At 49.0% G+C, this 17,415-nt stretch overlaps 1 protein-coding gene across 3 annotated transcripts in view; it reads right to left on the bottom strand.

Annotated features, from left to right (window-relative positions):
- Window positions 1-17,415, bottom strand: part of LOC135914166 (dimethylglycine dehydrogenase, mitochondrial-like) — a 48,857-nt gene that overhangs the window by 20,358 nt on the left and 11,084 nt on the right. For 2 of the 3 annotated variants that reach the window (XM_065446934.1, XM_065447012.1), the window contains 2 exons: window positions 16,819-16,983; window positions 13,453-13,660 (listed from right to left, as the gene is read on the bottom strand). In XM_065446934.1, the coding sequence (XP_065303006.1) occupies window positions 13,453-13,660; window positions 16,819-16,983 (373 nt within the window). Of the gene's footprint in view, window positions 1-13,452; window positions 13,661-16,818; window positions 16,984-17,142; window positions 17,203-17,415 lie in introns of those variants that run through there. The other variant, XM_065447080.1, reaches the window with a different exon arrangement.

Here is a 17,415-nt window from a genome sequence, read left to right as displayed (position 1 = left end):
TTTATGCATTGAAGGAGGAGAGGAACAGAAACGTCACTGCAGTCCGTGGAACACATTGAAAATTAACTTATCGAAACTGGTGTAGCCCAGGGAATTCGTTCCAAGTGGACACGCCTTGTGAACTCACCGGCTACAATTCGTAAATTAAGATATTTGCCGTAAAGCAATTAATTAAAACAACTTACTGTAAATGCAGTAATTATTAGATTAAGCATTCCGATTTCTCATAGAAGTAATGGACGCCTCATCGAGTTAAAATTTAGCTCACGGGTTAGGATAGGTTAGGCACAGGCAATTTTTAAAGATTTGGTGCAATCAGCTAAAAAAACGTCACCGACGATTACGATACTCCCCAATGCGACGTTTGTGCGCAGCTTTATACGTGTTTTCATTTCGCCTGTCAATATTTTGTACCATGATTATATAGGTACACAGTTTACATCAGGACGAAGACGCTGTGAGTTGCATAGCTGGGGCGGACACTCTATCTCGTGCCGCACGCGACAGATTGTCCGCGCGAGCCAATATATTGACACGTGTACTTATCTTTATCGGGCAAGCAGGTTTCGCCGCCTAACAAATGTAATCGCTCAGCGTGGGACGCGCCTGCATGTATCCGAAGTTTCTGGAAAGTTATCGATGCTTCCATCCGCTGTCTGTTGTCGCCGAACCTTATGTTATATGATTTCATCACCTGACGCGAACGGTGTAGAACTTTGTGGAAGGCACGCGGGTCCGAACGATTAGTCTGGAACATTCGACGACTGCTCTATAAAAGCCGACGCGCTTGACCCGCTGATCAGATTTACGACGATCGCCGACTGTGTTCGCCGCTCTCGTTGTGCTTTAAGTGTAGCCTGTTTTGTGGGCACAGGTTCGCCCAATAAAAGCTAGTTTTTGCCTTTCACAGTATTGCTACTGTGTTCTTTGACGTCACGACCACGTGACAATATCGCGAAATGAAAACACGTATAGAGCTGCGCTTAAATTTCTCATTAGGGGAGTATCGTAATCTTCGGTAAATTTTTTTTTTTCCTCGCGGAACAGCGTTATACGTCTCGTCGTATGCGGCAATCACTGCTCTCCTGCTCATGCAGCAATCGCAATGTGATACCGTATCGATGCGGGAGCGGGCGGCGTATAGGAGGTCTTGCGTGCGGCCTGGCAGAGCGCCAATGCGGAAAACGACCGCCACAACAGCACGACGCATGAAAAAGTGAGACACGAGTGAGCAGGCGATCCGCGTTTGGCGGAAAGCGACGGGCTCCTCTCTGGCCTGCTCCAAGTCGACGACTCCTAGCAACAGTTACGACGTCTACTCCGCTTCAGCCAAAGTGTGCTAGTGGTATTCAGAATCAGAATCCACTTTATTTCCAACACACTAGTTGGGGGCCCCCAGGCAAAAAGCTGTCGCAGACAGCTTGACGGGACCTGGGGGCCTACAGAGAGCAGCAGGCAGTGGATTTCACAAATTCGAACAGTTGTAAATACATACAGACATTATGAAGAAGAAATAAACTTGTTTCATACAGATGCAGCATACAGATTATGACATTGCAGCATACAGATACAGATACAGACATTATGAAGAAGAAGAAATGAACTTATTTCATACAGATGCAGCATACAAGGTGGACACCATCACACAATGCATAATGCATAAACAGTGCAGGAAATGTAGCAGCCAGGGGAAAAGAGAAAAAGGTCATTGCTTCATCAGGTAATCACGCACCTCCGATTTAAACGTGTCGAATGGGGCACTGAAATTAATGTGATTTTTTAAGAGGTTGTATAGTGTTGGTATGCAGTAATCCAGCCTAGATCTACCGTAATTTGTACGTGTACGCGGCACTGGTATTAGCCTGTTACGTATGCTGTAGTCATACGGGGAATGTTCTGTATAGTGTGGGAGTTTATTTTTATACATATAGAGAGATAGTTTATAGTCATATAACTTAGACGCTTTAAGCATAATATTGTTGCGGGAAGAAAGCAGGCCCACGAGTGTAAAATAACTTATATTTACAAATGATGGATATGGCGTTCAGGCAACCGCCAGACTTCGTCTTTCTCTAGTCTAACTCAACGTCTTCCTTCACTTCACCGTAACATCACCCTCCCGGTGGGGGAGCTCCGTCCCGGTGCAAGTTAAACAGCCTCACTTATTGGGGGGACATAGGGCTTGAGCCTGGTGACGTGAACAACATCACTGGTTAAGTTGGGAGGCACGGAAGGCTGACCGAGTGGGGCGATCTCGTAGGTCACGTCGGACAGTTGGCGTAAGATCTGGTACGGACCAGAAAAACGGGACAGTAATTTTTCCGACAAGCCGACACGACGTGAAGGCGTCCAGAGAAGGACAAGGGAACCAGGTGAAAAATGGTGGTCTCGGTGCCGAAGGTCGTAGCGTCGCTTTTGAGAAGCTTGCGAGACTGTGAGGCGATGACGGGCGACATCTCGGGCCTGGGCGGCTAAGTCAATAGCCTCGCGAGCGTAAGCAGTGCTGGGTGACTGTACTGCGGAAGGTAGCAACGTGTCAAAAGGCAAGGTGGGGTCGCGGCCGTACAAAAGGAAAAATGGTGAAAATCCGGCAGTGTCGTGACGGGACGCGTTGTATGCGAAAGTGACGTATGGTAAAGCGACGTCCCAGTCGCGGTGATCGTTGGAGACGTACATGGCGAGCATTTCAGTGAGTGTGCGGTTGAGTCGCTCGGTGAGGCCGTTCGTTTGAGGGTGGTACGCGGTAGCAATCCGATGTTCTGTAGAACAGGAGCGGAGCAGATCATCAACGACCTTCGATAGAAAGTAGCGGCCGCGATCCGTCAGCAACTGGCGAGGGGCGCCGTGGTGCAGGATGACGTCTTTTAGTAAGAAGTCGGCGACATCTGTAGCGCAGCTGGTTGGCAGGGCTCGTGCGATGGCATATCTAGTGGCATAATCGGTTGCTACAGCAATCCATTTGTTTCCTTTGATGGAAATTGGAAGCGGACCAAGGAGGTCGAGGCCCACACGGAAGAAGGGCTCTGTAGGTATATCAATGGGTTGAAGCAAACCAGCGGGAGGCATAGCAGGCGTCTTCCGGCGCTGACACAGGTCGCAAGAAGCGACATAACGGCGCACAGAGCGATAAATGCCAGGCCAGAAGAAGCGGCGCCGCAGGTGGTCGTAAGTACGAGTGACGCCCAGATGTCCAGCAGTAGGAGCGTCATGAAGTTGCTGGAGCACGGTGAGTCGAAGGTGCTTGGGGACGACTAGGAGGAGCTCCGGGCCGTCAGGACGAACGCTACGACGGTATAAAGTTCCATCGCGCAAGGTGAACATCCGAAGGGACGGGTCATTGGGCGAGGAGCTTAGGCGGTCCATAAGTGTTCGAAGAACAGGATCCTTGCGCTGCTCGTCGCCAATGTGGAGGAAGCCGGAGAGGGACAGAATACTGATGTCCGAGTCTGCATCGGTATCGTCCGGTTGATCCACGGGATTGCGGGACAGGCAGTCAGCGTCTTTATGCAGGCGTCCTGACTTATATATAATAGAAAATGTATATTCTTGTAGGCGCAATGCCCAACGTGCAAGTCGTCCAGTTGGGTCCTTCAAAGAGGAGAGCCAGCAGAGGGCGTGATGGTCGGTGACAACGCAGAAGCTCCGACCGAAAAGGTACGGGCGAAATTTCGCGACCGCCCATACGAGCGCGAGACATTCTCTCTCAGTAATGGAGTAATTTCGCTCGGGCGTGGAAAGGCGGCGGCTAGCGTAAGCGATGACACGGTCTTGGCCCTGTTGACGCTGAGCGAGGACAGCGCCGATGCCATGACCACTCGCGTCAGTTCGTACTTCAGTGGGCGCAGAAGGGTCAAAGTGGGAGAGAATCGGGGAAGTGGTAAGCCGCTCAATCAGGGTAGAGAAGGCTTTCTCCTGTAGCGGTCCCCAAGAGAAAGAGGCGTCTTTCTTAAGAAGGTCAGTGAGAGGGTGAGCGATGTCCGCAAAATTTTTCACAAATCGCCGAAAATAAGAGCATAAGCCCAGAAAACTACGGACATCGTTCGTTGAACAAGGTACAGGAAAATTTCGCACGGCGTGAACTTTCTGTGGATCAGGTTGGATTCCGGCGGCGTTGACGAGATGACCAAGCATGTTAATTTCACGGCGACCGAAATGGCACTTGGAGGAGTTTAGCTGAAGGCCAGCCCTGCGAAACACGGAGAGTATGGTTGTGAGGCGCCGCAGGTGGCTCTCAAAGTTCGGCGAAAACACAATCACATCGTCGAGGTAACACAGGCATGTAGACCACTTCAAGCCGCGCAAGAGAGAGTCCATCATGCGCTCGAATGTAGCTGGCGCATTGCATAATCCAAAGGGCATGACTTTAAATTGGTACAGACCGTCCGGTGTGACAAAGGCGGTTTTCTCGCGGTCCATCTCATCGACGCTAATCTGCCAATAGCCGGAGCGGAGGTCAATTGATGAAAAGTATTGGGATCCGTGAAGGCAGTCAAGAGCGTCATCAATGCGAGGCAAGGGATAAACATCCTTCTTTGTTATCCGGTTGAGGTGACGGTAGTCAACGCAGAAGCGCCACGAGTTATCTTTTTTCTTTACTAAGACAACCGGTGATGCCCACGGGCTACTGGAGGGTTCAATGATGTCCTTGTCCATCATCCTGTCTACTTCTTTCTGTATGATGGCCCTTTCTGTTGCCGAGACACGATATGGCCGCCTATGAATGGGGCTGGCGTCACCGGTGTTGATGCGATGCGTGACAACAGATGTCTGGCCAAATGGACGGTCGTCCAAATCAAAGATGTCCCGATAAGATGACAGGAGATGACGAAGAGCTGTTGTTTGCTCGGAAGGAAGGTCGGGGGCGATCATCTTAGAAACATCGTCCGCAGGCGTCGAGTACGAAGGAGTGGATGACAAAGGTCCGTTCGTACTGAGGAAGGATTCAGAGGTCAAAAAAGAAATCTGAAATTCTTCCAAAGGAGTGATATGCGCTATGGCGATACCGTGTGGCAAAACATGTGACGAGAACCCAAAATTGAGGATGGGCACGCGAGCGCAGTTTTCGCGGATCCGAATTAAGGTGCTCGGTAGGGCAATATTACGCGACAAAACCACGTCAGTAAGCGGCGACAGGACGTACTCGCCATCAGGTACGGGAGGACAGGGCGTCAGCAGGACATTTGTAGCAGCCTGTGGAGACAGCCTTGCAAATTCAGCAGCACATAAGCGGTGTGGAGCACAAGTGGTTGCGTCGGCAGGAAGCGGCAGGTCCAACTGTACAACACCTGCGGAGCAGTCAATTTGGGCAGAGTGTTTCGAAAGGAAGTCGAGGCCGAGAATTAGGTCGTGTGGGCAGTGTTCAAGGACGATAAATAGAACAACGGTATAATGGCCCCCAATGGTCACACGTGCTGTGCACATTCCAAGGACAGGTGACGTACTCCCATCGGCGACTCGCACGGTGCACGGTACGGCGGGGGTCAGAACCTTTTTGAGCCGGCGGCGGAGAGCAGCGCTCATAACTGAAAGCTGCGCTCCTGTATCAACGAGAGATCTAACAGGAACGCCATCGACTTCAATGTCCAGCAGGTTTCCACATGTAGGCAGGGTCAATAGAGGATTTGTGGGCCGGGTCGGAGTTGCAGCTTCACCTCCGGGAGCTGCACCGCCTAGTTTCCCGAAGCGAAGCGACCGGTTGCAGAAGGGGACGAAGAGCGGTGAACGAGAGGCGAACGGGACCTACGACCTTGCGGAGACGGGGATCGGCTGGATCTTGGTGGAGCACTGTCGGCGTTGATGTTCCTAGTCGGCGTATAGGGCGAGAAAGTGCGATTGTCGGGTACTTGGCTGTAGTGACTCGGAGACGACCACCGAGGAGGCGACGACCAGTGGTTGCGGCAATGACGGGCGATGTGTCCAATACCGGAACAATTAAAACAGATGGGTTTATCATCCGCTGTGCGCCATTCAGCTGGGTTGCGACGGAGTGGTGGAAAGCTTTGCGTCCGGGAGCGAGCGGTCGGAGAAATTTGGTAGGTGTTGGTATGGCGGACTGAGCAGAGAGATGGAATGCCCAAACTTGCTATTTCCTCCCGAACGACCGCTTGTATAAGGGAGATAGCGGGTACGCTTTCCCGACAGTCTGAACGAACGGGAGCCGGGGCCATGGCCTCAAGCTCACGGCGAACGATGCGCGTTATTTCTTCCGGTCCTGCGGGCTGAACGAACCGCGGCGGGTCTTCGCAAGAAGATGTCGCGGCGGTATTGGGCAACCGGTCGAAAGTTTGAGTGACGCGGCGGCCCTTCGCTTGTTCGAAGCGCCGGCACTCCTTAATAATTGCATCCACAGTGGCACAATCCTTACACATCAAGAGATTGAAGGCATCGTCTGCAATACCTTTCAATATATGGCCAATCTTGTCTGCCTCGGTCATGTTGTCATCAGCCTTGCGACAGAGGGCCAGCACATCCTGTATGTACACGACATAGGATTCTGTGGACGTCTGAGCGCGGCACGCAAGTTCTTTTTTAGCTGCCAGCTGACGACCGACAGGTCTGGCGAACAGGTCTCGCATTTTTTCTTTGCAAACATCCCAGCTCGTTAGGTCAGCTTCATGTGTGTCATACCATTGCTTCGCAGTTCCCTTCAGATAAAATATTACGTTTGCAAGCATCATTGTAGGATCCCACCTGTTGTTGTCGCACACTCGCTCGTACATCGTAAGCCAGTCCTCGACGTCGACGTTGTCCGTGCCACAAAATGTTCCCGGGTCCCGTGGGTGAGTGAGGATGACCGTGGGCACGGGCTGCCGAGGCGTTGTCGCTTGTGTCGGTTGATTTGCCATTGTGGCAGCAGGTAGATGACGTCCGCTGCGAAGTTCCGTGGTGGTACCCCGCACCTTCCACCAAAATGTTGCGGGAAGAAAGCAGGCCCACGAGTGTAAAATAACTTATATTTACAAATGATGGATATGGCGTTCAGGCAACCGCCAGACTTCGTCTTTCTCTAGTCTAACTCAACGTCTTCCTTCACTTCACCGTAACAATATGTTTAATGAACAGGGGACCAGTGGGTAATAGGCTGGGGTGTTCATTAAAGTTCTCAAAGATTCTTAATACCTTCTTTTGGAGCCGCTCCAGTTTGTTATAGTTGGTGGTTGTTGTAGTGCCCCAAACTAAAGTACAATATGAAAGACGTGAGTAAAAATTAGCATAATATATTGCATTCTTTAGTCTAATTGGAATTAGTTCCCTCAGTCTGTAGAGGCAACCAACTGCTTTGCCTAATTCAATCGTGAGCTTAGCAACGTGCATGTTCCAAGACATTGTTTCTTCGAACCAAACCCCCCAAAACTTTTCAGATGCAACGCGTTGTAGGGCCATTCCTTGAAAGTTTAGGGTGAGTTCGAAATCGCTTTGTTTGTTGAGAGGTTTAAAAATAATATATTTAGTTTTTTTAATATTTAAGGTTAATCTGTTAGAGTTCAACCATTGTTCAAGGGTAATTAGGTAATTGTTTATTGTTGTGTTTAGGTGGGCTAAATTTGATGCAGAAAAGAAAATATTAGTATCATCAGCATACATGACCAGTTTGGGAGAATTAGGCACATCACATAAGTCATTGATATAAAGTATAAACAATAAGGGCCCTAGAATCGACCCCTGAGGCACTCCATGTTTTACCACAGTAGTCGGTGATGACAAGCCATCGGCTTTCACACACTGCTTTCTATTGTAAAGATAGTTTTTTACGAGATCATGGGCGACGCCACGTATGCCGTAGTCATGCAGTTTTGACAGCAGAATATTATGGTTTACACAATCAAATGCTTTTTTTAAATCAATGAACATTCCCACAGTAAAAAGTCTGTTTTCTATGTTGCTAAGAATTTCATTCTTGATTAGTAATAGCGCCATTTCGGTAGATTTCCCTTTCTGGAAGCCGTATTGTGAATCATTCACAACGCGGTATTTAGTGAGAAAGTTTTCGAGCCGTGTATGAATGACATTCTCAAAAACTTTGGACAAGATGGGCAGAACAGATATTGGTCGGTAGTTTGCTATATCACTGACGGCTCCACCTTTGTGAACAGGGGTTATACGTGCCAGTTTAAGGTCAGAGGGAAATATACCAGTCTCTAACATTTGATTAATTATGAATGTCAGCGGTAAGGCTATAACAGATGCCACATGCTTAATAGGGACAGCACTCAGGCCATCCAACCCGGCGGCAACGTTGTTTTTAATTCTGGAAATGAAATTTGTAACTTCTTGTGCAGTAACCGGTGAAAGAATAATTGAATTAGCCAGTATTGTACGTGCAAACTGTGGCGTTTTAGTACAATCACTATGGCTATTCGAAGACACGTAGTCGCCAACGTTGGAAAAAAATTCGTTCATTTCTGTTAGGGCGTCTTCATCCGTCTTGCCTTGAGCAAAAGCTGCAACATTAATTGAGCACTGAACCTTAGCGTTATTAGACAAATTATGGATTTCCTGCCATAATTTTCTTGAACTGTTGTATATTTTAGCAAACAGAGACTGATAGAAGGAGATCTTAGCCTTTTTTAAATCAGCGTTTAATTTATTACGATATGATTTGAATTCTGCGAGCAAGGCAGCATCACGTGATTGAACGAATCTATGGTACATTTTGTTTTTAGCTTTTATTCTTTTATGCAAGCAGTTTGTAATCCAAGCCTTGCGTATTCTTTTGCTTCGTTTTGTGTTATGTATCAAAGGGAAATTTTTATCATAGCAGGCTATGATTTTCTTGAGAAAGATACGGTAGGCCTGATCGGGATCACTTTCGGCGTAAACATTGTCAATAGCACTGTTTCGGCGTAAACATTGATGCAATAGCACTGATAACGATGGCTTGGGTCAACTTCCGGGCCCATTTGACTTCACCTTCTGCCAGATGCGCCGTCGAGCTGTCTGTGCGGCAGCGCATCGACGATAAAGAACAATGATATTTATTTAAGCACTCAGCCCACATTTCGTTTCTTTTTTTCTTATACGAATTTGCACCGGCCTTCTCTTGTAGACCATCTTTAGCGCCGCAAGTTCTCTCTCCGGCAATTTTCTGAGTCTGCGGCTCCTTGAAAGGTTTTTGCTAACGTATACTCTTTTCTGCCGGCAACACTATAGCAGATGTGGCTGAACGAAAGAACGTTAGTCCGGTAGATGATGCTAGAGATCACTTGCCGAATGCGGTCACGATACACCTTTACGTCATTTTCCGAGAGTGGGCCTATACTGAGTCGCGGGAAGTTGTGCGTTTCTCGTGCACCAGCTGACGTCGCACGCGTTTTCATGCAGACTCTTGCTTAGCAAGCTGGCAAAATGGAAAGCTTGTCGCAGCTTGCTGCAAACTGCTCGAGGTTGAGCAAATGGTCTCTCTGACGCTAGGGGTGGCGCACGGACACGTACGTGCATTCCCGAGATCGCGCTGCTGATTGGCTGACGCTGACGTCAGCTGACGCAGCTGACGCAGACCGAATCTTCAGCTACAGCATATCGCCTTATTGAGAAACGGAGTATACACTGTAAAATAATTTCCACCCTTAGAAGTGACTGAGGGTGTAAACGGTCTGCAACTCACACCCTCAGAGCAATGGCGTAAGATTGCGATTTTAAACCAATTTGCGTCATTACTTACTTTAAGGGTGCAAATTATTTTACAGTGCACTTTGGACTAGCGTTCTTAAGCCTCTAAGCCTCTACGGATGACCCTGTTACTAGCTAGACCCCAAGACTGCCGGTGGCTTGATTTCAGCGCTCTTAAATCTTTTCTTTTTTTCATTGCAGCCCTATCCCTCTGTAACGGACAGCTTTTCCTGCTTCTGCCAAGCTCACGTATAGCGAACCTCACTTGCCCTAGGAAACGAATAAACGCTATATAGAACACTGTTCTGTGCGCATAGCGAACGCACGGCCGGATTTTTCTTTCAAGAGTGAAGCGAGCCTTCCTTACTTTTATTGCTGTCGGTTTCACTGACCCCCCGTGGACTCCGAGCTGTGCGCGAGAGAAAGTACCCGCTCCCTCCGTTCGGTTCCTGCTGGAAGCGACCCAGTGACGACGCTTCGAGGTGTCGGGTGATGTTTCTCGGGCCTGGGGGACGGCAACGGGGATGGAAACCGCGGTTCGGAAAACTCGAGACGGGCAGACTCGCCCCACCGGCCCTAGAGACAGGGCCACTTTTTTACGGGCTGAAAAAAACTTAACGTTTTCTGTATGTTTTAACTTGCTTTTTCGACCTTCTTCGTGTAATTAAAGATTGTTTTAAATGGTTCAACTGCCTTAATTCGGCCCGTTATCTAGCTGGACAGCGGAGGTTTTGATCCCGTCAATTGGGATCCGCGAGGCCAGTACATGCCCAATTTTCAGACGACGGGTCGACTCAGCATTGGTTAACCGACTTTCACGCAGTTCTTTTGCTCTTGCATGCGACGCGGTGCTTATAGGCTTCGCACAATGAAAAATTACCGACGATTACGTTACTTCCTAATGCGAAATTTGAGCGCAGCAAATAAGCTGTTTCACCTTTTCGATAGATTGAGGCAAAGAAATCGAGCAACACATGTATGCGCTATCACAGAATTTTTTTTTTATTTTTCACACGTATTCCTTTAACAAAGACTCCACTAACAGTTCTTGACAGTCATGAAGGAAGCTTTGTGGTCGGAGAAATAGACTGATATATGGTCGACTTGGTACACCAATGCTTGATTCTCAAAGACGAGATCTATACAAGTGCCTCGCGAGGTTGTCACAGCCGTGGGACGCGTTACGAGCGAGAGGAACGGGATGTTCTCCCGCATAAGTGTTAGGAAATTGCTGTTTGTCTTTATGTCAACATTAAAGTCCCCCACTACTAACATCGGTGTGGATCGATGGACGGTTAATGCGAGTTGCAGGAAGTGCACGACGTCTTTCGTGAGTGCGGTAGCGGACTCACGAAAGCGGTATCAGTCGGTCGCTGCTAGCGCTGGGGGGATGAAAGGGGGGCGGAGCTGGTTACGAGGCCGACGACAACGCCGACGACGACGCGAAACCCAGGAACGGACGCCAAAGAGCCATTTGTGTAGCCAGCCCTCCTCCACAGTCTCTCCTCCTCCCTTCCACCATCCTCCCTCGCCCGGAGAGCCGACAGCGCGCATGCGCGGCGGCGGAGCAGATTCGTCGGCGAGCTGGTTACGAGGCCGACGACAACGGCGACGACGACGCGAAACCCAGGAACGGACGCCAAAGAGCTGCGCTCTAAAACACGGAGCTACACACTCTGGTAACGTTATCAGCGCTTCGCTGCACCCACGCCGCTTTTGCCAAACTTGCACTCCCACACTGATATGGAGGACACACCGCGTTTGATCAGTGCGGGATGTCCTTGTTCGACGTTGTGGACGACGAATGCCGCATGCTGAGGCAAGAGCTTCGATGACCAATCTGTGCCAAAACATTTTTTTCTTGCCGTTGTTAGATCACGCCGCGACATCACCTTGAAGGTGAGGGGGCTCGCTAGGAAGGAAGTGGATCTTATGCGGAGTATCGTATCGCGTCTGCAGAGGTCTTCGACGCGAAGGGACTGTATATATATGAGAGAATGAACGAAAGCCGTAGCGTGCTCATGGCCAAAGCTTAAGGTGCTGCGCTCAAGCCGGTAACTTTACATACAGGTACGAAGGCTGTCCTAGCGAACTTTAGCCAAGATTTTAAAATATGCTTGTTCATACGCGGCGTGTTTGAGAGAACTGCAGAAAACGTCACGCAAATTGGCATGTCACGTGTCTTCTTTTTAAGATATTTTACTGGCTTTATTTAGGACGCAGAAAAAAAAATTACGCACCGAGAAAGTGGAAGTTATTTAACCGAGGGGACAGATTTTTCTTAATCGCAATCACATAAAGCCAACAGATAATGAGGCCAAGAAATTATCTGTTTTTTATTTAATGTAGAAATGCTAAGCTCAAGGGAAGTGAAAGTAGGGGAAAAAAATCGTCGGCCCTTCCACTCCGTGAAGATGGATGATAAGCGAAGCTTGCCCCTCTGTATACGTAACCGTCCCATTTGCCATCAACATTATGTTTACTTGAACGTGCCCTTGTTAATTAACGAGATGTGCGTTGGGTGGATACTGGTGACATCAATGAAGACAAGTTATCAGTGAAACACGCGTTTATTGGACATCGGAAACTTCCCCGGTCAATTTTTTGCGAGTGAGCAGAGTAGCCTTGTGATCGCTGCGGTATACTGCAAGGAGTTCGGTCATTTCAATGTCACACATGTCGTCTGCAAATGTGAAGTCTATACGCGTACGTCTTATAGTATAGAGAGGGTACGTTTACCTGAGTGCGAAGTGAGAACCGTTCAAACATGATTGTAATCAGATAATGTCGTTCTGGTTTGAGTACGTCCACGTCAAAGTATTGTAGCCTCTTCTTTACGGGCGTATAAGCCATTGCCATTTGTTGCTTTCTTACGGGAGTATGAGCCACTGGAGTTTTACGAACAGACACGGACGTTCAGGCTAGACATAGACAAGCTTCGCTTGTGAAAACAACTTGCCGCCGGTGTGAGCTGAATACCCATCGTCCGCTTAGATTTTTTACAACGTTGAACGTAACATATAGTATTCGCAGGCTAACCAGAAGAATAATTCCATGCCGCTTGATCATTCTATCATAGATACACTCTGCTCCAACCGTAAGCGCTAAATATACTAGAACATGCCACCGATGTAACTCGCGTCGTAAACGACACCGACCATGCTTTATATATGTCACAAACAAAACTGTGGGCAGTGTCGCGTCAAACCTAAGGATTATTAAGTCCGAATGCCTCTGCAAAACAGGAATATATTAATACCTCATGTCATTTCTGTCGGGCAATGTGGAAGGAGTTTTTGCAATAGATAAGAAAGCTGCAGCAGCGAAAAAACCTGAATAGGAGAAAAGGTTGCAAAAGCGCATCGTTTCAACAGCGCTTCTGGAGGCGCTAAGTGGAAGTGAGAAAAAGTAAAGGTGACGTATCACAAGTGGCGCGACGGTTCTCCAGAGTTTTGCTAGCTATCATCTTTGGGATAAATTAGTGAGGTTTATCAGGCACAGAAGGCATAAAACAATATAACAAAACACTGGAGGAGGTCCCGAGGTCAGAGACTGTAATGGGACCTTCTATTTCCGCAGCGTAGCTTTTAGGGCTTGTTGGTGCATGATTTAAATAGCAGTGAATAGGGCGCAGAGGACGAGACAGTAAAATTCAGACACACACGAACAGTACGAGTGCTCGTACTGTTCACGTGTGTCTGTATTTTACTGTCTCGTCCTCTGCGCCCTATTCACTGCTATTTAACTCCTATTTCACATTGACCACCTTCGTGCTTAGTTCACATTATTTAGTTTTTTTCACCCGTCACCGTAACGAATTTCTTAACCCCTTGGACGACTCACCGGCGCAGTTGACGACGTGCTTCGCACGTACGGGACCTCGGCTTGTCTCAACGCACCACCGGTCGTCCTTGTGGTCTTTTCGGAGGCCCAGCACCGCCGTACCCTGGAAGATGCGCGCTCCATACCGCTTGGCTTCGGAGGCCATGGCCATCGTCAGCGAGTACGGGTCGATGTGGCCATCCGCCGGGTTGTACAAGCCGCCAAGCACCTGCGCGATGGGCGAGAACCACATTTTAAAAGCGAATCTTTCTTTGGTATCTTCCGCCACTTCGCAAATTTGTATGCACTTATGTTGCTGTCTGGGCGCTTATGTGACCACGGACGCGTCCCTGAAAAAAAAGCGTAATAAAACAACATTGCGAGTTTATTTTGTGCAAGCAGCGCTTTAAGACGCTCGGCGCGTAATGCTATGTTCACACTACGGTCGTAGCGCGCGTAACAGCTCTTTTGGCGTATCGAACGCAACGGCTGTAAAAAACGTTACGGCAGTTAAGCCGGGACCTTTGTTCACATTTACTGCTGCTTAAATTACGGCTTTTACAACAGGCCAATCAAATTTGGAGCTGCAGAATCGACGTCACCAGTGGTCCAATATGGCTCCTGCCAACATGCGAGCGCTGGCCGAGATCGAAGAAATTCACGCTCAAAACAAACTTATAGTCATGTATTCAATCGCCCAAAAACGACGAAGGCGACGCAGAAGGGTTTGGGTGCGGTAAGTATTTCTCGACAGGGCCGTGGACGGCGATTTTCACAACCTTTTCGCCAAGCTCCAAGTTGGTGACGCTGCGATGTTTCATAACATCATGCGCATGTCGCCCCAGCAGTTCCACTTCCTTGAAAACCTAATGAGACCACTCATCGAAGTTCGGAGCACGCATCTGCGGCCATCGATTTCCTCGGCGGATAAACCAGATGAACTGAAAACAGTCTCACAAGGCGCACTGCAAAAATTTTCACGAACACAGCCAATCGTGCGCACGGAAAGGCGGAATGGCATTCCCCGCGCCCGGAGCTGTCTGCAGACGGGAGGACGGAAGTGTCGTCACCGGTTGTTGAAAGCCGAAAGCTTATCGGTCATTGGCTGTGTCGCAACGGTCGTAACATAACAGTCGTAAATGTTGCCGACCCTTTAACACTCTCACCCACGATTTTTGCGAGAATTGCGCACGTTGGTACCTTTACGTTCGCAGTCTGAACTAGACGCATACGCTTGGTGCGCTTCCGCTTACGCATGTTACGAAAAATCGGCGCCTTACGAACGTAGTCTGAACATAGCATTATACGCACGTCGCATAGCATCAATTATAGGTAAGTGAGCGCGCGCATATTTTAGCTGGCAATGAAGATGGAAGATAGGGGATGCGTTCGTCGCCCAATTCACTGCGCGTCTCTCATCGTGCTGTGGCGCCGTGGCGCGTTCCTACAAGGTCGAGCATGCCGTGCCTTGTGATTAAACATGTTTTGACGCTGAATGAAATTTATACTTTCTCTTCAAGGTCCACCACGGTGGCTGGGGTACACGTTAGTCATTGAAATCTACAGCGCGTCTCTTGTAATGCAACATTTTGCCTTACTGGCTCACATTTCGTGGATCTAGACACTTTTAATTGCGATAGCAATTATATGAACACTCCAGGAGCATTGTTTTAGTCGCCATGATGTTCCGTATAAAGTCCGAGGGCGATAACACCTTCGTCGCGCGCCGTACGCTGTATGTGCGAGTGAAAGAGTGCGAGGGGAGCCTATGGTCGCGGCTCAATCTGGCGCGCGCGAGGGAGGAAGGCGGAGAGCTAACGCGCCGTCTTCCGTCGCACGAAAAGCCGTAGGGGATGGGAGGGAGGGAGGGGCGGCGGCAACTGCGCATTTCAGACCGGGAGCAAGGGGTATTTGAGGATCGCGGCTCAATTTCGCGCGCGAAACGGAGGAAAGTGGTGACACAGTGCGAAAGAAATTGGGCGGGGCGTGGGGGGGGGGGGGGGTAGCAACTGCGTACTTTGCGCGTACCTTGTGCCCCTTCCGGTGGCAGTTGCCAGCCTGCTCCTCGCTTTCCCTTTCCTGTTACCTGTGTATATGTGTTCAAAACAAATAATAATAATAATAATAAGCGATCTGCCGATGGCTCATACCTTTGTGCGTGCTGGTTTTCGTCGCTGTTTGCGTTGAATCGATAGACGGCACGAATGTCACTTCGCTCGCTGCTGCTGCCGCGCTTGCTCATGCCAGCATTTTGACAGCGAGTTTCCGCAGTCATCGAGTGTGATGTGCTCATGCTTGTCTGTGAGCGCTGACTCCATGCTTGTTAATTCAGTTAGTAAGCGAATGTTTCCAAGTTTATACAGCTAATAAAACTGCTACCCTTACTTCGTATAGCTGTCTACTGATTTGCTATCGCAATCGATGCTTCACCTTTCGAACGAAACTTAGACTTATTTTAACAGGGTGCGATGCGCGGGTCAGCCGCAGCAGTTTCACCACTCGATGAACTGTAGCTTTTGTTTGCTTACATAGTGAAAGCGGGATGAGGAAATGAGCGTTTTTGGAGAGTGCGCGAGCAAAACTTGTCGTCGCTGCTGAAGTAGCTGGTTTAGAGTCCATTAAACAGGCTTGGTAAATTGGCATTAATTCTGGGCCAGACGCCATCGTTTAGCTTGAAGTAAACTAATAGCGTATTATAAGTGGATACTTTACGCGGGCACTTCCATTCTTTGTTTGCGCCTTTCTCAGTTTTTGTGCGCGTTTACTTGAGCTGAGCAGGATGCGGCACCCCACGCGATAACACAAAAGTCAATGAAGCGGAAAGTTTTGGTTCGGGAACCGCGGCAAAAAGTTGCTTGTCCGTTCCCAATGCAGCTTTTCCTTCTTTTTTTTTCTATGAACCATGCTAACCTCGCACATGCTTTGCGGGTCATATGCTTACAGTCGCAGCGAAGGCCGTTTGGTCACAGAGCGCATCCGAACTGTAGTAAGAGCGGGTACCAGAGTGTCTCGCCAAATGCCGTTGCGGGGCGTTTCGCTATACATCACCTGTACGATATTCGGCTCCGCATGCACGAACAAACCAAACAGTTTGAACGTCGACTTAGAAATCAGCCCGTGCCGAATTAAAGACGAGTCTCCTGCCAGGCAACGAACATCATTAAAGTTCCGTGGAATCGGGAGTGATCTGTGAAGAGCCCGTTCTCACGCCTGAAAAGACAAATTAAATGATACCTGGCACATATCCTCTTGCTACTTCGAAAACTGGACAGCCTATTTTGTTGTCTCAAGCCATCCACTATGTGTCGAAGTTCCCACAGGCTTAATCCGTACAAGGCCCACATATGTAACGGAGATGAGCCGTGTAGTACGTGCAGAAACACATGCCTTGTCCAGGTTGATGAAGGGCACGTGTTCCCTGATCTCGTCGACAGTGATAAGCTTCTGGGGCGCCTTGTTCCAGCCCTGGCGCTGCATCTGGTATCGAAATTCGTCCACCCTAGTCGGGTCCGACGCCAGCCGGATGCTTCCCGGACGGTGAAAGCCAAGGTCCTGCAGCCAGCCCAAAATTTGAAATCTGTACAGCGTTCGTCAGGCCCTGAGCGTTAAAGCTGTGACACACCGAAACAGCCCCAAAGTGCAAACAGAAGAGAAATCTTAAGCTACGCTATACGCTTGGTAGATTGTCCTTTTAAAACACTCCAATCTTACCAAACTGTGACCGCGCGTGCACCTCGACTATTTATTCGCACAACTTGTCCTCAAGACAGCCTCAAGTTGAGTGTGGGACACAGCTGCAGCTATTGAATAAATATTTGAGGAGAGGGAGCGGTATTTTGGCGCAGGCGCCTTTTCTCAAGTCTGCTTCTGATGACAATTTTTTTCTTTCATTTTGTGATATCTTTATGGCCAACGCCCTGTACTTTCTTAGAAAGGGTTAAGAGCCGGTTCAACACCCGGCAGTCTCGTCACCACCGGCGGCTT

This window comes from Dermacentor albipictus, chromosome 1, assembly GCF_038994185.2.
Source record: "Dermacentor albipictus isolate Rhodes 1998 colony chromosome 1, USDA_Dalb.pri_finalv2, whole genome shotgun sequence".
NCBI classification, from domain to species: domain Eukaryota; kingdom Metazoa; phylum Arthropoda; class Arachnida; order Ixodida; family Ixodidae; genus Dermacentor; species Dermacentor albipictus.
This window is presented reverse-complemented; position numbering and strand designations above follow the sequence as displayed.